General features: G+C 38.5%; 1 protein-coding gene across 1 annotated transcript; it reads right to left on the bottom strand.

Moving 5' to 3' along the window:
* LOC106880290 (UPAR/Ly6 domain-containing protein cold) lies at positions 1–26,806 on the bottom strand. The gene is made up of 4 exons (XM_014930161.3): positions 26,646–26,806; positions 11,441–11,560; positions 5,847–6,031; positions 1–421 (listed from the first exon to the last, which is right to left on the bottom strand). The coding sequence occupies exons 1-4, from the start codon at positions 26,695–26,697 to the stop codon at positions 332–334; spliced, it is 447 nt and encodes a 148-aa protein (XP_014785647.1). The 5' UTR covers positions 26,698–26,806; the 3' UTR covers positions 1–331.

Raw genomic sequence — 26,806 nt, 5'->3', positions numbered from 1 at the left:
GTGTGTGTGCGTGTATGTTTATATATACGTGTATGTGTGTACATGGAGTATATCATCAACATTAACTTCAATTTAAATGATATATACATTTAAACACACACATACATAAACTTACACACAGAAACATAGGCATAGTTATATACATGCAAATTCATAGCACCACACACATGCACACACTGAAACACACACATGCATTCAAATACACAGAGTAGAAGATGTATTTTCCTTCCAGTGTTCATTTTTTTCTTGCCATTTTGATACGATTTTTTTTTTCTTTTTCTTTTTTTCTAGTCATTTCATTTCAGAGAAATTCCTCATCACACTTCAAGAATCATCTGAACTGCTGTTGCAATATGACAGCGCTAAGTATGATGCACAGTAACAGCAAAATTGTGCAAGGTTGTTGAAATGCTGCACCAAGCTGCAAAATAAAATAAATATATATTGTATTTTTCTATTTACTTCTAATATAAGAATAAAATTTTTCAAAAAAAGAAAATTCTATCAGTGGCCAGCATATTAAAATACCTTTTAAGGTGAAAATTATAAACAATTATAAATAAGGGCAAAAGTGAAAAAATTTCCTATGCCAATATGCTGAAAAATAGACCTTAGATCGTCTAACCACAAACAAAATTTACACAGCATGTTGAAACAAGGAGAGCAAGCTTTAAATTTTCTATTAGCTTGTTTTCCTCATTTCCACACGCTGTGTATTCATAGCCAAAAATATTGTATTAAGTTAGACAATCTAAAGTCTCTTTTTCAGCATATTGGCATAGGAAATTTTCTTCTTCTGAACTTATTTATAATTATCATATTATATATATACAATACAATACATGCAGGTGACACGTAAAAGCACCTACTACACTCTCTGAGTGGTTGGCGTTAGGAAGGGCATCCAGCTGTAGAAACTCTGCCAAATTTAGATTGGAGCCTGGTGTTGCCATCCGGTTTCACCAGTCCTCAGTCAAATCGTCCAACCCATGCTAGCATGGAATGCGGACGTTAAACGATGATGATGATGATGATGAATACAATGTACCAATCGTAAATATTTTTCATTTAAGATTAACATGCATTTAAACATTATTATTATTAAAGAATTATTTTAACAATAAAATTTAAATATCACAAATATAGTAATACATACTAATATTAATAATAAATATAATGAAAACATTTATAAAACATCATCATCATCGTTTAACGTCCGCTTTCCATGCTAGCATGGGTTGGACGATTTTTGACTGAGGACTGGTGAACCGGATGGCTGCACCAGACTCCTATCGGATCTGGCAGAGTTTCTACAACTGGATGCCCTTCCTAACGCCAACCACTCTGAGAGTGTAGTGGGTACTTCTACGTGCCACCAGCACAAGGGCCAGTCACACAGTACTGGCAATGGCCACACTCAAAATGGTGTTTAATACATGCCACCTGCACGGAGCTAGTCCAGTGGCACTGGCAAGGACCTTGCTCAACCTCACTTGAATGATTTTCTAACGTGCCACCGGCACAAGTGCCAGTAAAGCGACGCTGGTAATGATCACGCTCAAATGGTGCTATTTATGGGCCACTAGCATGGAAGCCAGACAGCTGCTCTGACAATGATCACACTCGGATAGTGCTTTTAGTGCTCCACTGGCACAGGTGCCAGTCATCGAATGTGGTTCAATTTCGATTTCACTTGCCCTTGCCCCAACAGGTCTTCGCAAGCAGAGTTTAGTGTCCCATGAAGGAGAGGTTGGCATGGGTGCCAATCATCGAATTTAGTTTGATTTTGATTTCAAAACAATATTAATTTCATGAAACAAGAATATAATTTACATATCAATACTCCTTATTGTATCCAACTATTAAGCCTCTCCTTTATTTGGGATATTTAAATAAAAATTTATATATTACACAATCCATAAAATGGTATTTATTATAAATAACTAGAGTTACATCTAGTTCATGCAATGATAACTACAGACCCTAATATTCAATTTATCCATTAAAATAAAATAATTTCAATAATTTGTAATAAAAAATATCAATAGATATGATATTAATTATTCTTAACAAATATGTGAACATAAAGAAATAATTAAATTTTGATAAACATATTACAAATACATTATCAAATACATAAATATAATTTATTACGGCTGACATTACCAGTCTGTTTCGCAAAGTTACTTGGTGCCTCTGCCAGTGCAGATGCCACTGAAAAAGCATCCTGTCCAAACTATAAAGTGGTTGGCATTTGGGAGGGCATCCAGCTGTAAAAACCATGCCAAAACTGACATCACCTGTGCTGATGTCATGTAAGAAGCACTCAGCCCACTCTGCAGGATGGTTGGTGTTAGGAAGGACATCTAGCTGTAAAAAAAACCATGCCAAAACAGACACAGAGGCCTGGTGCAGGCTCCTGCTTGGCCACCTTCAGTCAAACCGTCCAACCCATGCCAGCATGGAAGATGGACGTTAAAGAATGATGATGATATCATTAAAATCTCAAAGCTACGAGATAAAATTTGATAGATTCAAAACAATATGAATAAATAAGCATTACATTTGACAAAATCTGAATGCTAAAAGGTTAGTTTTGTTAAATGTTAATTTATTCGCTTCGAATTCACTCTTCACAGGTTGCTCCAGTGAGGGGTGAGGCCACCCCTGTCTCTTTGACAGACATTGTCCTATGTGTTTGTAACTAGGGCAATCCTTTAAATGCTTCCGTTTACGTCCCCGTAACTTAGCGGTTCGGCAAAAAAAAAACTTTAGAATAAGTAATAGGCTTCCAAAGAATAAGTCCTGGGGTCGATTTGTTCGACTAAAGGTGGTGCTCCAGCATGGCCGCAGTCAAATGACTGAAATGAGTAAAAGAGTAAGAGTAATATACGCACACACACATGTATATACATATGTACATGTCTGTGCGTGTGTGCATTTATGAAAGTTAGGAAAAGAATAATGCAGGGGAAACAACTCTTCATTCTTGCCTGCTAAGGGAAATAACTCAAATTTCATATCTCTTTGTTTATGTTTCGCGGCATTCCTACACGTGTGCCCCTACTAAATTTTTTGCCTCATAACTTCCAGAAAAATTGATATTTTGAAATTATATTTTCTACAAATACGCTTCAGTTGTTATAGAGTAGATTCTGATTATATCGGAATATGTGAAGAAAGAATTTTCCAAGGGTTAGGTGACGAGTTTCGGAAAATTCACACGTGACGGCATTCTTTATTCATAACTTTTAAAAAAACCCCAAAAAACGGGGAAATTAAGGAAATTTTTCATAAATACCTTTCAGAATGTGTCGATTACGATTATATCGGATTTCAATATGAGGCGGGGGGGGGGGGACTAATGGGCTCGTATACGTACATACTGACACGCTGAAATTTGAAATTTTGAAAAAAATTGTGATGCGTATCAATGTATGTGTGTGTGTTCACTATTTTATTTTCACATCAAATTCCGATATAATTGTAATTTACACATTCTGGAAAGCATTTGCAGGAAATTTTATTAAAAGATATTCATTTTTCTGAAAGTTAAGATGAAACAAAAGCCAACTTGTGCGAATTTTCTAAAACTCCTCTTCCCACCCTCAGAAAAGCTTTTTCACAACAAATTCCTAAACAAATTCCTATATACTCGGAATGTACATCATCTGAAGTGTATTTGTACCAAATTTCATTAAAAATTAACCATTTTTCTGGAAGTTATGAGGAAACAAATTCACGTGGCACACATCTGTAGGAGTGCCATATTTTGCTTGCCTTACACGCCAAACTGTAATGTGAACACACACATATCCACTGATACACATCACAATTTTATCGAAATTTCAAGTTTCATTTAGCAGATATATGGGAGCGTGTCAGTATGTACGTATACGAGCCCATATTGAAATCCGATATAATCGTAATTGGAAAATTTTTTCGTCAAATATTCCGATATAATCAGAATCTACTCTACAACATCTGAAGCGTATTTGTAGAAAATATAATTTCAAAATATCAATTTTTCTGGAAGTTATGAGGCAAAAAAGTTAGTAGGGGCACACGTGTAGAAATGCCGCGAAACATAAACAAAGAGATATGAAATTTGAGTTATTTCCCTTAGCAGGCAAGAATGAAGAGTTGTTTCCCCTGCATTATTTTTTTCCTAACTTTCATAAATGCACACACGCACAGACATGTACATATGTGTATACATGTGTGTGTGCGTATATATATTACTCTTACTCTTTTACTCATTTCAGTCATTTGACTGCGGCCATGCTGGAGCACCACCTTTAGTCGAACAAATCGACCCCAGGACTTATTCTTTGGAAGCCTATTACTTATTCTAAAGTTTTTTTTTTGCCGAACCGCTAAGTTACGGGGACGTAAACGGAAGCATTTAAAGGATTGCCCTAGTTACAAACACATAGGACAATGTCTGTCAAAGAGACAGGGGTGGCCTCACCCCTCACTGGAGCAACCTGTGAAGAGTGAATTCGAAGCGAATAAATTAACATTTAACAAAACTAACCCTATAGCATTCAGATTTTGTCAAATGTAATGTTTATTTATTCATATTGTTTTGAATCTATCAAATTTTATCTCGTAGCTTTGAGATTTTAATGATATCATCATCATTCTTTAACGTCCATCTTCCATGTTGGCATGGGTTGGACGGTTTGACTGGAGGTGGCCATCTTGCAGAGTGGGCTGAGTGCCTTTTACGGGACACCAGCACAAGTGAGGTCAGTTGGCAAAGGTTTTTACAGCTGGATGTCCTTCCAAATGCCAACCACTTTATAGTGAGGACAGGATGCTTTTTCAGTGGCACCAAGTAACTTTGCAAGACAGGGAATCGTTGAGAGGGGAGGGGGCATTCTGACAGAGAGACAGAAACAGATGTCTTGCTGTAGAGGTACATGGTTATCCAGATATGACTGTATATTTTTAGAATGACATTGTAGGGAAGGTGTAAGAGGCCAGATATGGCTGGTTTGTATGCTAAAGGGGCAAGATGGTTTCTGTTCTTCATTTTTTGGTGGGGTTTTTTAGTATCAGTTACCATGGTGAAAGGAGAATTCAACAGATGCAAACTCAAGATAGCTGTCTCATGGTTAAAGAAGGGATAGGAAAATAGGAACAAGCTTGGCTGCATGGCAAGAAATTTGCTTTCCAGCCAGGTGGGCTCAAGCTCAGTTCTACTACATGGCATCTTGTGTAAGCACCTTCTACAACAGCCCTGGGCCAACCAAAGCCTCGTGAGTGGATTTCTATTTTTTTTTTTTACCTCATGAGCCCTAGCATTCATAGGACAGGTTACACAGTTTCCAGGATGTATAAGTGACAAAGATCACAACATTCTCCTGAATGAAACACCAATGCATTGCAGGGTTCAATGCTAACAATTTTAAGGAAAAGGGGGCCAATCGATTACATCAACACCAGTACATAAAAAGTACATTATTTTATCACTGCTGAAAGAATGAATAGCAAGGCTGACCTTGGTAGGACTTGAACTCAGGATATAAAGAACCAAAAGAAAAGACACTTAGCATTTTGTCCAGCCTGCTAACTGTTCAGCCAGGTGATTGCTTTTGTAAGTGATGGATTTAGTAGACGGAAATTAAAAGCCCATCACGAGTATTATATGTAGGTATATATTTTATTTTTTACTTGTTTCAGTCATTAGACTACAGCCAAGATGGGGCCACCACATTGAAGAATTATTAGTAGAACAAATCAACCCCAGTATTTACGTTTTTGTTTTTTTTAAGCCTGATACTTACTGTGTCAATCTCGAAGGGAAGGAAGAACAGAAAGAAAGAAGGAAGTATACTTACTGTGACATAGTAGTTACATTTCTCTCCTTGGCAACACTCGACACATAACCAGTCTCGGTACCAATCTCGCTGACAGGTTAGATTCAGGTTTAGCATACGCCTCTGACGGTTACAGTCTTCTGATTTACTGCATGATTTAGAAATATGGTGAATTCTTCGAAGGCGTGGTGTCCAGAACATTGCCTCTGGAATACAAATAATAATAATAATAATAATAAATGCCCCCATGCAGTACCAGGCAGTGGCTCTCATGGCTTCTGATCTTAACTGATTGGAAGTGTTATCATGTACATTGTTTGGTCTTAGTATAAAAGATTGGCTACACTAAATACGATTTCACGAGTACCATTTACATGACACAGGCAACAGCCACAATTACAGTTTCACTTGGCTTGACAAGTCTTCTCCAGCACAGCATATCGCTAAGGTCACTTGGCATCACCTCTGTGAGGTCCAACATTTGAAAATCATGCTACCGACAATGGCCACAATTACGATTTCACAGGTGTCATTCACATGACACTGGCAATGGCCACAACTACTATTTCACTTGGCTTGGCAAGTCTTCTCCAGCACAGCATATCGCCAAGGTTTCGGTCACTTGTCATTGCCTCCATAAGGCTCAATACTTTAAGATCATATAGTAGATAGAAAATGAAAGAAGGCCAATGGGTGTGTGTATGTGTGTGTGTGCGTGGGGCAGGGAGAAACAGTGCAAGTCTCCTTGTCATGACACTGCATGATGGTTGTAAACCAGTGGTTCCCAAAATGGGTGGTACCACCCTACTGAGGGCAGTGGAAGGATCCAGGGAACCATTGAAGAAAAATGGGGCAATAATGAGGTGACCAAAATGGGGCAATGGATGTAAAAAAAAAAAGGGTTAATTAGGTTAAGTTTTATTTGTAAAATACCGTTGTTTTGAATTTGCTGCAGAAAATGATTTATGTCTGTGATGGTGAGTGGGGTGGGGGTGGGGCACTACGAATGTGACCTTAGAACCAAGGGGGTGGCAGCCTTAAAAAGTTTGGGAACCACTATTGTAAATGATTGCCACCGTCTCAAAAGCAGAGTCTTTCATTTCCAATCTTCCACGAAAACATATCAGGTCATGGGGAAATATTTACCTTGCTTGGAAAAGCAGTTGGGGGTTGGTGACAGAAAGAGTACCCAGCCAGAGAAACTTGCCTCAAAGAAATTTCATCCAACCAATGCAAGCACAAAAAAACGAATACTCTAGCGATTCCAATGACACTGCCGATGATGTTGGAGATGGAACTTACTTCCAAACACTCCAGTTTTTATTTGTTTACTCTTTTACTCTTTTACTTGTTTCAGTCATTTGACTGTGGCCATGCTGGAGCACCGCCTTTAGTCGAGCAAATCAACCCCAGGACTTATTCTTTGGAAGCCGAGTACTTATTCTATCGGTCTCTTTTGTCGAACCGCTAAGTTACGGGAACCTAAACACACCACCATCAATTGTAAAGCGACGTTTGCAGGGACAAACACAGACACACAAACATATATATATATACATATATACGATGGGCTTCTTTCAGTTTCCATCTACCAAATCCACTCACAAGGCTTTGGTCGGCCCGAAGCTATAGTAGAAGACACTTGCCCAAAGTGCCACGCAGTGGGAATGAACCCGGAACCATGTGGTTGGTAAGCAAGCTACTTACCACAGAGCCACTCCTGCATCTATCAAAATATTTTAAGAACTAAAGAATTCCAAGAATGAATCCTGAAATATTCGATTCCATCCAATTCCCAAATGGAATAAAACTGCTTTCATGTCGACTTAAAGACTGGGTACATATTTAATATGCTGGAATGACATTTATGCAAATTGGGAAATTTATTATTAACATTGAACTAAGGGCTGCAGCCTGGTGCATTAGTCACTCTTCTAGAAATCTATTGGGAAGCAATCGCTTTTCTTACATGGAAAGATAATTTTCTAAGTGGAAACCAATTGAGTCCTATAATGCCAAATACGCATTCATTAACAACAATTCTGGACTGTGTGTGTGTGTGTGTGTGTGTGTGTGTGTGTGCGTATGTATGCGTATATGTGCATGTGTATATATGTGTAATGTGCATGTCCATATGTGTGTGTAAACATGAATGTGTATATGTGTGTGTATGTTTATATATATATGTGTGTGTGTACATAAATGTGTATGTGTGTGTGTGTGTGTATATATGTGTGTGTGTGTATGTTTACATATATGTGTATGTGTGTGTGTGAGTACATAAATATGTATGTGTGTGTATATATATGTATGCATGTTTATATATGTGTGTGTGTGTGTGTGAGTGTATATATATAGAGACACACACACACATATTCACACACATTCAGACACACACACACACACACATTCACACACATGCACAGACACATTCACACATGCATATAATTCGCATCACATATTTTCACCAACACACACACACACACACACACACATATTCACACACATGCACGCATTCACACACAGAACACGAAGAGCTGCATGAAATAGGATCAATTACCACAAGGCATCTGATCCCTTGTTACACTTGCATCAATCTACCACCAACCCGGATTTTTATTTTTTCTTTTTTTTTATTTTTATTTTTTATGGACACAGAAAGATAAAAGACAGAAGTAGCAGCCTTGGCAGGATTTGAACTCAGAACGCAGAGAAAAGAAATATCACAAAGCTATGTGTGTGATACCATACCAGCTCTACCAGTTCACCAGTGATGATTATTATTATAGTGATGATACATCACGTGATGTTAGTCATGATGATGATGATGATGATGATGACGATTGTCATTGTTATGTAAGTGTAAATCTGCTTTGACTGAGTGGAACTGTGATGATGATGGCAGAGATGATGATGGCAGAGATGATGATGATGGTGATGATGACACCGGCAGAGAAGATGAAATGATAATGGTAAACGATGATACAATTGTCAGTCATAATTATTGATAGCATCAGCCGATATGATGACAACAATGATGACGATTATGCTGCTGCTGCTGGCGATGATGATGATGATGATGATGTTAGAGGCTATGATCACAGCGATGATGACAATGATGATGATGATGATAACAAAGAGGAGTTGGAGGAGGAGGAGGATACTGGCCGAGATGATGATGATGAATACATAATCCAATAGGCTGACAGTGAAAACAACTGATGATGATGATGATTATGATATTGGCCGAGATGAAGATGATGAAGAGGAAGAGGTTGAGGATATTGGCTGACATAATTAGAAATGATGACGACAACAGAGACGATGATTATGATGGTGATGTTTATGCTTATGATGATGATGATCATTGCCATTCAGTCCTAAATGAAGACGACTGAACTGAAGATTGGCTGAGATGATGATGATGACGATGACAGTGATGATGTTAATGGTACTGGTAGTCATGACAACAATGATAATACTGTCTGTCATAATAATGGTGATGATGATGGTGATGATTATATTGGCAGAGATTATGAAATGATGACAGTCATGATGACGATGCTACTGATGATGACAGCCATTATTTCACAGTGAAAATAATTGTTTTTAACATAGGGACAGAACTAGAAATTCGAGGGGAGGGGGAATAGTCATTTGCATGAACCCAGTACTCAACAGGTACTTTATTTTATTGAACCCTGTAAAGGACATAAAGCAAAGCTGATCTTGGCAGGATTGAACTCAGAACAAAGAGTCAGAATAAATGATGCCTGTTTTGTCTGATATTATTGTGACTCTGGCCATCCGTCACCCTAACAAATGATGATGATGATGATAATCCTTTTTTACTATCGGCACAAGGCCTGAAATTTTGGGGAAAGAGAACTGTCGATTGTTGTTGTTGGTACTCCGTCGCTTACAACGACGAGGGTTCCAGTTGATCCGATCAACAGAACAGCCTGCTCGTGAAATTAACGTGCAAGTGGCTGAGCACTCCACAGACACGTGTACCGTTAACGTAGTTCTCGGAGGATATTCAGCGTGACACAGAGTATGACAAGGCTGACCCTTTGAATTACAGGCACAACAGAAACAGGAAGTAAGAGTGAGAGAAAGTTGTGGTGAAAGAGTACAGCAGGGTTCGCCACCATCCCCTGCCGGAGCCTCGTAGAGCTTTAGGTGTTTTTGCTCAATAAACACTCACAATGCCCAGTCTGGGAATCGGAACCCCGATCCTATGACTGCGAGTCTGCTGCCCTAACCACTGGGCCATTGTGCCACCACTGGACTGTTGACTATATCAACCTCATTGCGCAGCTGGTACTTACTTTATCAACCCTGAATGGGATGAAAGGCAAAGTTGACCTCAGCAGAATTTGAACTCAGAACATAAGGACAAACAAAATGCTGCTAAGCATTTTGTCCAGTGCTCTAATGGGACTTAATTTATCAACTCCAATAGGATAAAAGGCAAAGTGGACTTCAGTGGAATTTGAACTCAGAAAATAAGGATGGACGAAATGCTGGTAACTGTGCTAATAATTCTTCCAGGTGAGCTGGTATAATCATTAGTATGCTGGGTGAAATGCTTAGTGGTATTTCGTTCTGAGTTCAAATTCTGCCGAGGTTGACTGCCTTTCACTCTTTCAGGGTCAATTAAATAAGTACCAGTTACGCACTGGGATCGATGTAATCAACTTAATCCCTTTGTCTGTCCTTGTTTGTCCCCTCTATGTTTAGCCCCCCTGTGGGCAATAAAGAAATAAATTCTGCCAGCTCAAAAACCTTTGGGTTACAGCAAATATCCTGATCAACACCACAGATTTGCTTGTCAGTTACTTGACTTTCACCAGTTGAACTTGTCCCTTGGTGGCTGACGATATGCAGATCTCTGATCACGAGCAGAAATAGTGGGGGAGCATCATAGTCATGTGTTGAGAGGAATTCTTTGGAGTCTGAATATTTCACTTCTGGAAACATGTTTCATTCATCATCCTTAAACAAACTTTATTCAGGGACCTTTTGAGTGGGATGGGCTACTCCACCTGAAGAAAATTCTAACTGGACTTCACCTGCAAGGTCATGCGCAGTTTACCTTGATATGAGATCACCATGTCAAACACATATGGCTGTGATGCATGTGCCCTTATCAGACGGGTAGTCATGATGGGTATATTGGGCTTCGTATATTTGTACCCCAGTGTCATTTTAATGGTATGCATTGCTCTCTCACTCAATAATAATAATAATAATAAAATAGTTTCTGATTTAGGCAAGGATTAAATCAGAAACCATCAATCTAATGCTTGACCGATACTCTGTTTTATTGACCCAGAGGGATAAAATGAAAAGGCTAACTTCAGCAAGATTTGAACACAAATGTAAAGAGTCAAAAGAAATAAGGCAAGGCATTTTTTCTGGTAAATTCTATTAATCTACTATCCTATGATGATGATGATGATGATGATGAACAAAGTGGTAGTGATAGTGATGATGATGGTGGTGGTGGTGAAGGTGATGATAACAATGATGATGATAACGATGATGATGATGTCTGCTGCTGTTGATGATGATGATGCTGGTGTTGATGAGGATGTTAATGACATACATACGTTTTTCTCCATAAATTGACATGCAGCTGTCATAATTCTCTTGACATTGGATCGTTGTCTTGATACACTTATCCTTGTTGGTTGCCTGGTTGACACAGACATAACATTCCAGACCACACACTGAAAGCAAGAAAATCAAACAAACATTAAATAAACACTCTGACTCTTACTTGTTTCAGTCATTTGACTGTGGCCATGCTGGAGCACCGCTTTTAGTCGAGCAGATCGACTCCAGGACTTATTCTTTGTAAGCCTAGTACTTATTCTATTGGTCTCCTTTGCCGAACCGCTAAGTTACGAGGACATAAACACACCAGCATCGGCTGTCAAGCAATGCTAGGAGAACAAACACAGACACACAAACACACACACACATATATATATATATATGGCTAGGCGACAGGTTTATTTAGCCAGAGGGGAAGCAGATAAGGAAAGATTTGCCAATGTTCTGCGCCGTGAGGACCAAAGACTCGAGGTATTTCGGGTTGCAAGACAGTGTAGGAGAGAGAATAGTGATGTTGTAGGAGAGAAATGTGTTCGCATGGATGATGGTACGCTTGCATTAAATGAGGATGCAAAGAAAGAGGTCTGGAGATGCCACTACGATAGATTGCTTAATAAAGAGAATGAATGGGAGAAAGAGAGCCTGCCTTATGTCGACCCAATAGAGGGACCAGCTATCCGAGTTGATAGTACCAGGGTAGATAAAGCAATTAAGAGTATGAAGACCGGGAAAGCCCCCGGCCCATCAGGAATCACTGCAGAGATGCTCAAAATATCTGGCAGTGTTGGCTATAGCCTAGTCACCCGTATTACGAACCAGGTGATACACGAAGGAGTCATACCCTATGACTGGTGTAGCAGCATCATAGTCAACTGCTACAAAGGTAAAGGGGACGCTTTAGATACAAATAATTACAGAGGCATCAAGCTGTTAGATCAGGTTATGAAAGTTACAGAGAGGGTCATAGCCCAACTAATTAGGGAGCGAATCAATTTAGATGAGATGCAGTTTGGGTTCGTGCCAGGTAAAAGCACTACTGATGCCTTATTTCTAGTGAGACAGTTGCAAGAGAAATACCTAGCCAAGGATAAACCTCTGTACCTGGCTTTCGTTGACATGGAGAAAGCCTTTGACAGGGTCCCCCGATCCCTTATCTGGTGGTCAATGAGGAAACTTGGGATAGAAGAATGGCTAGTGAGAGCTGTGCGAGCCATGTACAGAGATGCGGCCAGTAAGGTGAGGGTTGGAAATGAGTACAGCAATGAATTCCGGGTAGAGGTAGGGGTCCACCAAGGTTCCGTCCTCAGCCCCCTATTATTTACCATAGTCCTCCAGGCAATCACAGAGGAGTTCAAGACAGGTTGCCCCTGGGAGCTCCTCTATGCTGATGACCTTGCCCTAATTGCGGAGTCACTATCAGAACTAGAGGAGAAGTTTCAGGTGTGGAAGCAAGGTCTAGAATTGAAGGGCCTTAGAGTCAACCTAGCTAAAACCAAAATCCTAATAAGTAGGAAGGTAGATAAAACACAAACCCCTTCAGGTAGATGGCCCTGCTCAGTATGTAGAAAAGGAGTAGGTAGTAACTCTATAAGATGTACCCGGTGCAAGCTATGGACACATAAGAGGTGCAGCAACATCAAAGGCAGGTTAACTAGCAAGTTAGTTTTTGTTTGTGGCAGATGTTCAGGTGCAATAAAGACTGCAAACAAACAGGAAACAACTTCTATCTCATTCCAGGGTGAAAAACTAGAGGTAGTCGATAGCTTCCGCTATCTGGGCGACCAAGTTAGTAGTGGGGGTGGGTGCGCTGAAAGTGTAGCTGCTAGAATAAGAATAGCCTGGGCAAAGTTTAGAGAGCTCTTACCCCTGCTGGCGACAAAGGGACTCTCACTCAGAGTAAAAGGCAGACTGTATGACGCATGCGTACGAACAACCATGCTACATGGCAGTGAAACATGGGCTGTAACTGCTGAGGACATACGTAAGCTCGCAAGGAATGAAGCCAGTATGCTCCGTTGGATGTGTAATGTCAATGTGAATACCCGTCAGAGTGTAAGTATCTTGAGAGAAAAGCTGAACATTAGAAGCATCAGTTGTGGCGTGCAAGAGAGACGATTGCGCTGGTATGGACATGTGGTGAGAATGGAGGAGGATAGCTGCGTGAAAAAGTGCCACACCCTAACAGTTGAGGGAACCCGTGGAAGAGGTAGGCCCAGGAAGACCTGGGCTGAGGTGGTGAGGCAAGACCTTCGTACATTGGGCCTCACCGAGGCGATGACTACGGACCGAGACCTTTGGAAATGGGCTGTGCGTGAGAAGACCCGGCAAGCCAAGTAAGATCGTTGCCAGTGCCCCTGGACTGGTTCTTGTGCGGGTGGCACATGAGATGCACCATTTTGAGCGTGGCCGTTGCCAGTACCGCCTGACTGGCTCCTGTAGGATTTTCGAGCGAGATCGTTGCCAGTGCCCCTGGACTGGCTTGTGCGGGTGGCACATAAAAGACACCATTTCGAGCGTGGCCGTTTTCGTGCGGGTGACACGTAAAAGCACCCACTACACTCTCTGAGTGGTTGGCGTTAGGAAGGGCATCCAGCTGTAGAAACTCTGCCAAATCAGACTGGAGCCTGGTGTTGCCATCCGGTTTCACCAGTCCTCAGTCAAATCGTCCAACCCATGCTAGCATGGAAAGCGGACGTTAAACGATGATGATGATGATGATGATATATACATATATACAACAGGCTTCTTTTCAGTTTCCGTCTACCAAATCCACTCACAAGGCTTTGGTCAGCCCGAGGCTATAGTAGAAGACACTTGCCCAAGATGCCACACAGTGGGACTGAACCCGGAACCATGTGGTTGGTAAGCAAGCTACTTAACACACAGCCTACCATCATTTATCTAACCCTTTAGCATTCAGATTATTGTCAAATGTTATGCTTATTTATTCACATTTGTTTTGAATTAATTATGCATTATCTCATAGCTTTAAGAATCCTCTGCTGTCTCTTCTTTTAGTCTTTCCAAAGCCTCTCTTTCATTTTACGGTTCTGTCAGCCTCATTGTTCCATCACTGCATCTCATTCAATCAAGCATCAAGTCTGCATCAACCACAGACTTGTTCTGTAGCCCTCAGGATGTTATCCCATAGGAATTTCTAGTTATCTTCCATGCCATAAGCCTTTAAACTCTTCCTCTTTATCATCAATTATACCAGTTAAGTACTTCTCTAAATTTCCGGCAGTTTGCTGGATCTTTAACCCTTTAACTTTCAAATTATTCCATCAAATTTAATGCTTATTTATTCACATTGTTTTGAATTAATCATGCATTATCTCAAAGCTTCAAGATTTTGATGATGTGATTGTTTATTTTTAGAATGACATTGTAGGGTAAGTGTGAGAGGCCATAGCTGGCCAGTATAAAGATAAAGCAGGTAGAATATTTGGGCCAGATATGGCTGGATTAAATGTTAAAAGGTTTATTATAATACAGTTCTATATTTAAGAGATGAGGAATTATATACACTATTTACATTTGACATATTTTGTCCTCATCTTGTTTGTTGTTAACACAACGTTTCAGCTGATATACCCTCCATCCTCCATCGGTATTAAGGAAGGATAGGAAAATATTAGATTTATAAGCCCTAAAATTCATTCAATAATTGCCCACGGGCATATGGCATAGTGGTTAAGAGCGTGGGCTACTAACCCCCAAGATTCTGAGTTTGATTCCAAGAAGTGACCTGGATAATAATAATAATAATAATAATAATAATAATAATAATAATAATAATCATCATCATCGTCGTTTAACGTCCGCTTTCCATGCTGGCATGGGTTGGACGATTTGACTGAGGACTGGTGAAACCAGATGGCTACACCACGCTCCAATCTAACAACAACGACAACAACAATGACAACAACATCGAAAGATACCTTAGGAATGAGAACCTAGGTTTGAAATTTCCCCAAGACACCTGATGAAGGCTGGAAGGTATATCAACCGAAACGTTGTGTTAACAACAAACAAGATGAGGACAAATATCCGTCAAATGTAAATAATGCTTCAGACTTATCTGCATTTTTCTTTAGAAAAGGTAAACCTTAAGTTCACCTTGAAGTAACAAGGTTTCTAAGTTCTATCCTAGAATATGGCACTTTGGTTGACTAATATTGTCTGAGTAAAATTTGGTAAGCAGAAACTGTAAGGAAGCCTGTATTGTGTGTGTGTGTGTGTATGCGTGTGTGTAAGCATGAATGTTAGTGTGAAAGTGTGTGCATGTGTGTAAACACTAGTGTGAGGGCATGAGCATGCGTGTGTGAGTGTAAGAGCATAAATGTGAGTATGTGTGCAAACATGAGCATGTGTGCATGCATAAGCATCAGTGCGCCTGTGTGTATGCAAATAAATGCTCGTTTCTTCAAGTTTCCACATTCATCAAGTGACAGTGCATTTGTTGCATCTCCTGTGAATGTTACATTCTGTAATCTCATCAGCTTCATCAATTGCATGTGGAGCCCAGTAAAAATTACAATTATTACACTGATGTTTGGAACATAAATTAAGATAGAATTTCCATGAAAGGTTTTAAATTAAGCCACTTCAACAATTTCCTCATTGTATGCCAGCATGGAAAACACACATTATGTAACAACGATTTCTATTAAGATACACTGTTTTTGTTTCAATTAATTTGAAAATAATTAAGATTTTGGTAAAATAACTGTCCTCATTAAGCTGCGGTTTGGAATATAAATTAAAAATTAACATGAAATTTTGGCTGTGTGGTAAGTAGCTTGCTTACAAACCACATGGTTCCGGGTTCAGTCCCACTGCATGGCACCTTCGGCAAGTGTCTTCTACTATAGCCTCGGGCCGACCAAAGCCTTGTGAGTGGATTTGGTAGGCGGAAACTGAAAGAAGTCCGTCGTATATATGTATATATATGTGTGTGTGTGTGTGTGTGTGTGTGTGTGTGTGTGTGTGTGTGTGTGTATGTTTGTGTGTCTGTGTTTGCCCCCCCCCCCAACATTGCTTGACAACCGATGCTGGTGTGTTTACGTCTCCGTAACTTAGCAGTTCGGCAAAAAGAGACCGATAGAATAAGTACTAGGCTTCCAAAGAATAAGTGCTGGGGTTGATTTTCTCGAGTGAAGGCGGTGCTCCAGCATGGCCGCAGTCAAATCACTGAAACAAGTAAAAGAAGGTTTTAATTCAGAAATCAGCTTGGCTTTATGCTCTTGCTGGATGGGGCTGGGATCATTTGAAGTTAGTGGTTCCAGAGGCAGCATCATGTGTAGAGCTAACCAAATCCACTGGTGCTCTTCATCCCTGGCTGGCCTCTGCTAGCCCCTCTGCATCCTCCAGGGTGATGTCGAGCCTCTGGAGAATTTAGATCATGTTAAAATAAAGAAGTTTGCATCACTGAACCAGAGGGTGACCATTTTGAGAGAAACCTTTAACCCTATTTTTTGTGCCATGATCTCAGTATAGTGGGAGAGGTCAAAATATCATCTTTACTGAATTCCTGTTAAAGCGGTAATAATAGATAACGTGGTGGAGGCGCAATGGCCCAGTGGTTAGGGCAGCGGACTCGCGGTCATAGGATCACGGTTTCGATTCCCAGACCAGGCATCGTGAGTGTTTATTGAGCGAAAACACCTAAAAGCACCACGAGGCTCCGACAGGGGATGGTGGCGAAACCTGCTGTACTCTTTCACCACAACTTTCTCTCACTCTTTCTTCCTGTTTCTGTTGTGCCTGTATTTCAAAGGGCCAGCCTTTTCACACTGTGTCACGCTGAATATCCCCGAGAACTACGTTAAGGGTACACGTGTCTGTGGAGTGCTCAGCCACTTGCACGTTAATTTCACGAGCAGGCTGTTCCGTTGATTGGATCAACTGGAACCCTCGGCGTCGTAAGCGACGGAGTACCAACAACAACAATAGATAACGTGATGTTTCGATGGAAGGTTTAAATTTAGATCACTTAAGAAACAGAAACTTCTTACCATCAGAACTAAAGGCAGTCTCATGCATGTTGCTGCCAATAGGGATAAATTCTTTTCCTTTTTTTGTTTCAGTAAAGACAGCTATATTGTATCAATATAAAACTCAGAAATATTTAAAGTGAGGTTGAACCAAGAACCCACACACACACAACTGCTTAAGTAATCTTCTTAACCAAACAACAGTAATGCCTGCTTGCTAAATTTACATAAATCTATGCTACATGATGGTGACATTTTCAGTGACAAATGATGCACTCAATTTAGATAGAAGCAAAAATATATTAAGGTGAGAATTCCAAAATTGAAGATATAACCCTCATTTCCATATATGCTTCAATTAACATATCCTCCATTTACATATCCAAACATTTTTAGAAAAAGCCAGGAATGGTTTGGAATTTATGAATAAGTAAAAGCCAAGCAATAAATAAGTGCAAAATATAGAATATGATAATGGTTAATAGCTGCAGAGTTAGAATTTCAACAAATCCATGTATTTAGTCTAATGCATTCAAAAAGTTTTAACAAGGAATGTGTGTGTGTGTGTGTGTGTGTGTGTGTGTGTGTGTGTGTGTGTGTGTGTGTGTGTGTGAACATGTATATATTATGTGCATGAACACACACAAACACATATATATATTCTTTGAAACGCCGGTGTTAAAACGTGGGTAGCTGATGAAGTAGAATGTTCTCTATGTCGCTTGTGTGTTTTCTCATCTACGTTTTGTTTGCAATGTCCTGTACCCAGATATGCACCTATACATACAGGTGGATGTCGGTATGCACATACCTGTACGTATATATGCATATACTCATTTACTATTTGTTTTTATATATGTGTGTGTGTGTGTGTGTGTGTGTGTGTGTGTGTGTGTGTGTGTGTGTGTATATGCTTTCTTTTTCTTTCACTTGGTTTTATTCATTTGACTGTAGCCATGTTGGAGCACTGCCTTAAAGGGTATTTTAGTCGAAGAAATCAACCGCAAGACTTATTCTTTGTAAGCCTTGTACTTATTCTATCAGTCTCTTTTTGCCGAACCACTAGATTATGGGGACGTAAACACACCAGCATTGGTTGTCAAGTGATGGTGGGGAGGTGGGACAAACAGACACACACAAATATATACATATATACACACAGCAGGCTTCTTTCAGTTTCCTTATTTATTTATTGCCCACAAGGGGTTAAACATAGAGGGGGACAAACAAGGACAGACAAAGGGAATAAGTCGATTACATTGAATCCAGTGTGTAACTGGTACTTATTTAATCGACCCCGAAAGGATGAAAGGCAAAGTCGACCTCGGCAGAATTTGAACTCAGAACGTAGTGGCAGACGAAATACCGCTAAGCATTTCGCCCGGCGTGCTAACATTTCTGCCAGTTCGTCGCTTTCTTTCAGTTTCCATCTACCAAATCTACTTACAAGGTTTTGGTGGGCCCAAGACTATAGTAGAAGACACTTGCCCAAAGTTCCACGCACTGAACCCGGAACCATGTGATTGGTCAGCAAGCTTCTTACCACAGAGCAATGCCTGCACATATATACATAGTAATTCTAACAATAAGCCTTGGATAGGATTGATAAACATTTAATGCATTTATATTGGTACAGCTTGATGCAACCCTAAAAAACTGGTTCACCAGTCAGCGTCATTAGACTGTGGTCAGCATAATGCAATAAGAGCTTTATTTGCATATTTGCAACATTTCCCATGAATGAATTTAAAAGATATATATATATATATATATATATATATATACCAGAGTAAGCACATAAATGTGCAACAAGGTGGAAAAAAGAGTACTCAAATACCAGAGGTAGAGTAATATGCTTTATTTAAAAGCAGCAGAAATATAACAAAAAACTGTTACTCAGAGTTTCACGTTCCCATTCATCGGACAGTTCTGTTAGAAAACTGTCCGATGAACGGGAACGGGAAACTCTGAGTAACAGTTTTTTGTTATATTTCTGCTGCTTTTAAATAAAGCATATATATATATATATATATATATATATACATATATACACACATACACACACACATACACACAGCAGCTTCACTATGTAGTAAAAAGTTGCTTCCCAACCACATGCTTCCAGGTTCAGTCCCACTGTATGGCACCATGCATGTCTTTTACTATAGCCCAGGACTGACCTTCTGAGTGAATTTGATACATAGAAAGAAACTGAAAGAATCCTATTGTGTGTGTGTGCATGTGTGGTTTACTGTTCCTTTGCCTTGACATCCCATGATAGCTGTTATCATGTGTCATTGCAATGTAAGTAGTATCCTTCACACCCAATATTCAGTGAAAACATCTCTGATCATGGAGAAATATTACCTTACTTGGAAACAGGATTGGTAACAGGAAGTGCTCACGCTGGGGCACTGCCGTAACCCTTTAGCATTCAAACCAGCTACATCCAGCCGAAATATTCTACCTGCTTTATGTCCAAACTGGCCGAATGTGACCTCACACACAGCAAGCCTACAACATCATTCAAACAATTATGTTACCTCATGAAAATTTTGTAGCTACAAAATACTGCAGGATTAATTCAAATAATGTGAAAGAATAAGCATTACTTCTAATAGAATAATATGAATGCTAAATAGTCACAGATTTCAGTGAGGAAACCAAGCAAAGTACTTTTTTAAAAATCTGTTACATATCCTATCTGACTCTTGGTACAATCGCTCTTCTAAATTCATTGATTCACAACCTATACTTCATAGTAATATATATATATATATATATATATATATATATATATATATATATATATAAGAATTTAAGGATTGGAGAAAACGCATGTTATAATTGTATACTTTATTCCTACATATGTTTCAAAGGATTACAACCTGTGTGATCCATAGGGATCTTTGATATTAAAATTGTAACCTTCTCATCAGGGAAAGCATGGGAATCATCTTAAACGTAAGACATTATGACCGATTATGAAAACAATAGATGGATAAATATACTCAAATACCCAAAATTTCAAGGAGTTCCTGCCTTAAAAACAGGAGCTAACCACAGTTATTTTGTGTTCTTTGCTACATTGGTTTCTATTAACCCATTTATTCTATCAGAAGAATTTTTATTCATTAAGATAGAAGAAATACACAGAATTATATATATATATATATATATATATATATATATATATATATATATATATATATATATATGGGAGAATTTAGGAAAAAAACAACAGACGAAGACAGGTGGTGTAAACAACAAATGGATGTATTAGTATAACGCTCGGGAATAGAGAAAGTCTTGGACGTTTTGAGCTACGCTCTTCAACTGAAATGAACCCAGAGTACAAAGAAACAGTAAGTAAAGGAAAGTAAAGAAAAATATAAAAATGAAAGAAGTAATAAAGGAGGTTTACATAAGTGAGGCATAACTACAGAGTTGTACCTCCCCCCCCCACACGCACATAATAGAGTAAAATGAAACAAATATGAAGGCCTAGCTCCAAAACACCACCGAGTGGGGAACATTTTTCAAAAATAACCTGCAGTTGTTTCCTTCAAAATTCCTACATGCTCGGAATGTATATACATCAAGGTATATTTGTAGAAAATTTCACGAAAAAATATTCATTTTCCTGGAAGTTAAGAGGAATTTAAGTGGACTCTGATGGAATTTCCGAAAATTGTCTCCCTCGCCCCTCCCAAAACACTTTCACCGAAAATTTGGAATATACATAATAAATAATATATGCATAGAAAATTTCATTATAAAAATAGTCATTTTTCTGAAAGTTATGACCTTCCAAAGTCGGCAGGTACAACTCTGTAGTTATACCTATATATATAATAATATAATATATAAATATATGCATATATACATACATATATGTGCATACCTACATATATATGTATATACACATGCATATATGGGTACAGGACATCAAAAAAACGTTAAACACAATGAGAAACGAAAACATAGAAAACGAACTATTTTCGAACAACAAAAAAACAAACAAACAGAGAAACGAGACATGCAACATAAAGAATATACCCCTTCTTCAGTTGTCCCTGTCTCATCCACTCCGCGTTTCAAAAGGTAAGGACAATACGCGACTTCGTTGAAACAGTCCTTCCCGCAAAGCAAATTAAATAAAATTTGGAATTTTTGGCGGAGAGTGAAAGTGTTAACAAGAACAGGACGGTGAGAACAAGACGGTGAAGGCTGTTGAGCCAAGACGATAGAAAAATTATTATGAACGTTAGAGGAACGAGCCATGAGAGGATACAGGCAAAGGCACGTCTTTTCTTTAGGAATGAAGTGGACAGAAAGATAGATCCCGTGATGAAAGGGGATCTATCTTTCAGTCCATTTCCTTTCTATTAAGAGAGAGAGAAAAGGAGAGACTATTAAAAGAGAGAGAGAAAAGGAGAGACTATTAAAAGAGAGAGAGAAAAGGAGAGACTATTAAAAGAGAGAGAGAAAAGGAGAGACTATTAAAGAGAGAAAAGGAGAGACTATTAAAAGAGAGAGAGAAAAGGAGAGACTATTAAAAGAGAGAGAGAAAAGGAGAGACTATTAAGAGAGACAAAATGAGAGACTATTAAGAGAGAAAAAATGAGGAGAGACTATTAAGAGACAAAACGAGACTATTAACGAGAGAGAGACAAAATGAGAGACTATTAAAAGAGAGAGACAAAATGAGAGACTATTAAGAGACAAAATGAAAGACTATTAAGAGACAAAATGAAAGACTATTAAGAGAGAAAAAATTAGGAGAGACTATTAAGAGACAAAACGAGACTATTAAAAGAGAGAGACAAAATGAGAGACTATTAAAAGAGAGAGACAAAATGAGAGACTATTAAAAGAGAGAGACAAAATGAGAGACTATTAAGAGACAAAATGAGAGACTATTAAAAGAGAGAGACGATTAAGAGAGAGAGAGACAAAATGAGAGACGGTTAAAGGAGAGAGACAAAGCGAGAATCGATTAAAAGAAAGATAAAACGAGAGACGGTTAAAAGAGAGACAAAACGAGAAACGGTTAAAAGAAAGACAAAACGAGAAACGGTTAAAAGAAAGACAAAACGAGAAACGGTTAAAAGAAAGACAAAACGAGAAACGGTTAAAAGAAAGACAAAACGAGAAACGGTTAAAAGAAAGACAAAACGAGAAACGGTTAAAAGAAAGACAAAACGAGAGACGGTTAAAAGAAAGACAAAACGAGAGACGGTTAAAAGAGAGACAAAACGAGAAACGGTTAAAAGAAAGACAAAACGAGAGACGGTTAAAAGAGAGACAAAACGAGAAACGGTTAAAAGAAAGACAAAACGAGAGACGGTTAAAGGAGAGAAAGCGAGATACAACAAGAGACAAAAAGAAAGAGGGTAGTGCATATGAAATGGAGTGACCAGGTATATTAGTCAACACGACAGTTTAGTCTGTCTAAAAGCTATGTCATTCATTTAAGTTATAAACAATTTAGGTCAAATATTTCTAGCATTCCACCTTCCTTCTTTCTCCAGGTTTGCCCGTTCAAAACATATCGTCAAACATTTAGAGTTTAATTTTCATTTCATGATTAATTACGATAAATTAACAAGAAATATAAACAGTACAGGTAGTGGTGGGGGTGATTAAACAATAGTTTGGTATCGATTATAAAGTTAATGTGTGAATACTAAGACAGTTTTATATAAAAATAAAACACTTCGTCGTTATCTCTTATTGTAATACTTTTGTGACAGTCTCGTTTGTGGCAAACTGTTTCATTAATCATGTTTGTTGAGTCAGTTCTTCTTGTGATTACTGTTGATGCTGTGGCTTTTATTTTAGCCCTTGATCAGGCCTAAGGGAGCAGGGAGCCTTCTTTCTCTCTCTCTCTCTCTAAGCATGTATGTGTGTGCCCTGACGTGTGTGTAATAAAGGAAAAAATGTATAGTAAATAATAAACAAACGGTATAAACGTATACTGAGTGTACAATCGGACGGGAGACGCATAGAAGGTCCCTAATTCTACATGCTAGACGGAAACTGAAAGAAGCCCGTCGTATATATATGTGTGTGTGTTTGTCCCCCCACCATCGCTTGACAACCGATGCTGGTATGTTTACGTCCCCGTAACGTAGCGGTTCGGCAAAAAGAGACCGATAGAATAAGTACTAGGCTTACAAAGAATAAGTCCTGGGGTCGATTTTCTCGACTAAAGGCGGTGCTCCAGCATGGCCGCAGTCATATATATATATACACACACACACAAGAGTTACAGAATAAAGTATGAAAATTTGGGCTACATATGTTTCATAGTGAGTGGAACCTCAGAAGTGGTAAATATCCAAGTGAGGTGTATACTGTCGGCTACTCTTCAAGCCAAGGATATCTTGATTAGATTAAAGGCTACACTGTCACAAGGAGGTACATGTTGACGGAAAGAGGATTCAATCAGAATGTGTGGAGGGAATCAGAATGTATGTGAGGGGTATACAAATATGGGGAGAAATAAATGAAAGAATAAAGGAAAAAAAGGAGAGAAAGAAAAAAAATTGAATGAAATGAAATAAAATATAGGGGAGTGAGAGAAAAGAAGAACTGGACAGGACAGTATTAGAAAATATAGTAGTCTCAGCTTAATCAGAGAATTCAATAGTGGGATTGGCATTTGAAGAGAAGAGAAATTGGAGGGACAAGGGTGGGGAAATACTTTTTGGTCAGGGAAACAAAAAAAAAGTGCGTGTAAATAAAGTAAGGTAGGATGGTGAATTTAAGTATGGCTAGTGGTTGCTTATAGTTGGCAGTGGGGGGCTTTTATGGCCCGAAAAGCAAAATTGATACAAAGAAAAAAACATGAAGTGGTGAAGGTGTATGTAGACATATGTATTTGTACATTTATAGGTGGAGGAAACAGAAAAACAAGGAGAGAAGAATATTTTAGGTAGTAAGTAAAAATACGTACAGAAAATTGTAATTGACAGTTAAGGAACAAAAAGGGGAGAAAAAATATTGGTTTGATACACAATGGCAGTGAGGTTGGATGATTGCGGAAAAGAATATATGAGAATTATGGGGAGACAAGAGCAGGGTGGGGTTGTAATTATTTGTATTTTGAGAATAGATTTAGTATCTGATGTTTGCACATGAATATTATACTGCTGCGTTCATTGAGACAGTCCGTGGATTGCAAAATAGCCATGACCTCAGCTATGCAGAGATCACAATATTATACCTGTTGTATGGTTTGGCATGGGTCATTATGGACCATTTGAGAGTGTAAAGGTTGAGTTAAGTATTAGTTTACTGATAAGCTGAAATAACAATGTACTGTTAGATTTTGTTTGGGATTTGAAGCCAGAGTAGTGATTGCTAACTCTAGCTTTGAAAATGGTGCTACATGAGCCAATGTAAATGTAGTTGCAGTTGTTTGTAGATAATGTACACTTATAAAAGAATGTTTTTAGTGAGACAGGGGTTATCCAAAGGACATCTGAAGCTGAATAGGTTTGTAGGGGGTGTTCCAGATGAGTTTGTGAGGGAATTGTTATTTAGTGAGAAGTTGATGCTAAGGTTATCATTTGTTAAGGAGTTGAGGGTGGTGTTTTGGGGTTGTATGGTATGGTAATTATTGTGTCCAGTGGTATCCTGTGGTATTCTCTAATTTGGCAGGAGGTATATTTGGCCATTGTGTTAAATTCAAGGGTTGGGTGTTGGCAATGGCACTATAGTCATAGTTATGAGGTTTTGCTATGGGGGTCAGTTGGTGTATTGGGTTTATATGTATGGATTTGGGGGTTAAGTTGAATTACTTTACTAGGGTGGAGGTTAACCGTTAGTGGACTTCAGAGTTTCTTGTTGTTGTCAGATGACTCCGGCAGTGGTGGTGGTGGAGTCACGTCCTCACGTTGTTGTTTTTTGTTATTGTTTTTGTCTTTCCTTTTTTTGAACCTATTTATATATATATGTGTGTGTGTGTGTGTGTGTGTGTGTATGTGTGTGTGTGTGTGTGTGTGTATACATATATATATGTATATATATACATCTATATATATATGTATATCCCGTTAAATTTTGGCCAAATTTCCTCACCATTTGGGTGTCTCTCATACCTCAAGTAAATACCATTTAGCCAGATCGGAGATAATTCAGCATACTAAACTAAACCTTACGCAAAACCTAATAGGTAACACGCACACATATATATAGATATGTGTGTGTAAGGAAGAGAGAGAGAGAGAGAAAGGGAGAGATTGTTTTTAATACGCAAAAAGTTAAAACCCTAATCCTAAACAGCGGGTGTACATATTCTTTACCTTCGCCTATACACACACACACACACATATATGATACACATTTGACAAATACATGGTGACAGAACGGTATACAAATGCGCAAATATAAACACACACAAACATATACACATACCCACACGAGTATACGTAGACACACACACACACACACACACATACCCACACGAGTATACGTAGACACACACACACACACACACATACCCACACGAGTATACGTAGACACACACACATATACCCACACGAGTATACGTAGACACACACACACACACACATATATATATATATATATATATATATATATATATATATATATATACACACACAAATACGTATAGACACGTTAACGCACCTTATCCGCTTCCTCGTATCAAAACTATTTTCAATATAATGAAATATATTCATTGAAACGCCGCGATCAGTGTAAATACATTGCAAGACGCAACGAAAATTTTAGGAAAATATAAATAAGTGGAAATTTTAACGGTGAGTGTGTTAAATTTGAAGGCACGATAAGAAAATGACTCTCTCCAGACAACAGAATTCGTATACAACTTTCCCGTAAAGACACGACTTTTAAATATATCACACTACCACATTTTGGTTATATATAGATAAATATGTAGTAATTATGAAACACCTCGTCACACAGAGTAAAGGAAAAATTTCAAACCAGAGGAAAATCTATTTGAAATCATTAACAAATAGAACAGAACTTAATGATTATTATACGCTATTATGATTAAGGATATCCAAGGCATAAACCGTATATGAGTGAACAATATAACATATATTTCTTAAAGTCTAGTTAAGACGTGAGACTAGAAAATGTTTGTTTTGTAAGAGATTAGAGTTTAAAATATAAAAATTAAAAAATAAAAAGATTGTGAACTTACCAAAAGTTATTGTTAATAAAAAGTAGGTTAGTCTCAGGACAACAGCAGCCATGATGGCGAACAGGTAGTTTGAAATAATCCAGGTGAAAAAAAAAAAATTGTATTTAAGAACGAGGACACCTCAGGTAAAGGGACGTAATAAAAATAGTACAGGTGAGTCA

The sequence above is a fragment of the Octopus bimaculoides genome, chromosome 21 (assembly GCF_046866305.1).
Source record: "Octopus bimaculoides isolate indiv1 chromosome 21, ASM4686630v1, whole genome shotgun sequence".
In the NCBI taxonomy this organism is placed as follows: Eukaryota; Metazoa; Mollusca; class Cephalopoda; order Octopoda; family Octopodidae; genus Octopus; species Octopus bimaculoides.
Note: the sequence above shows the minus strand (reverse complement) of the source record. Positions and strands in the feature narration are given on the sequence as shown.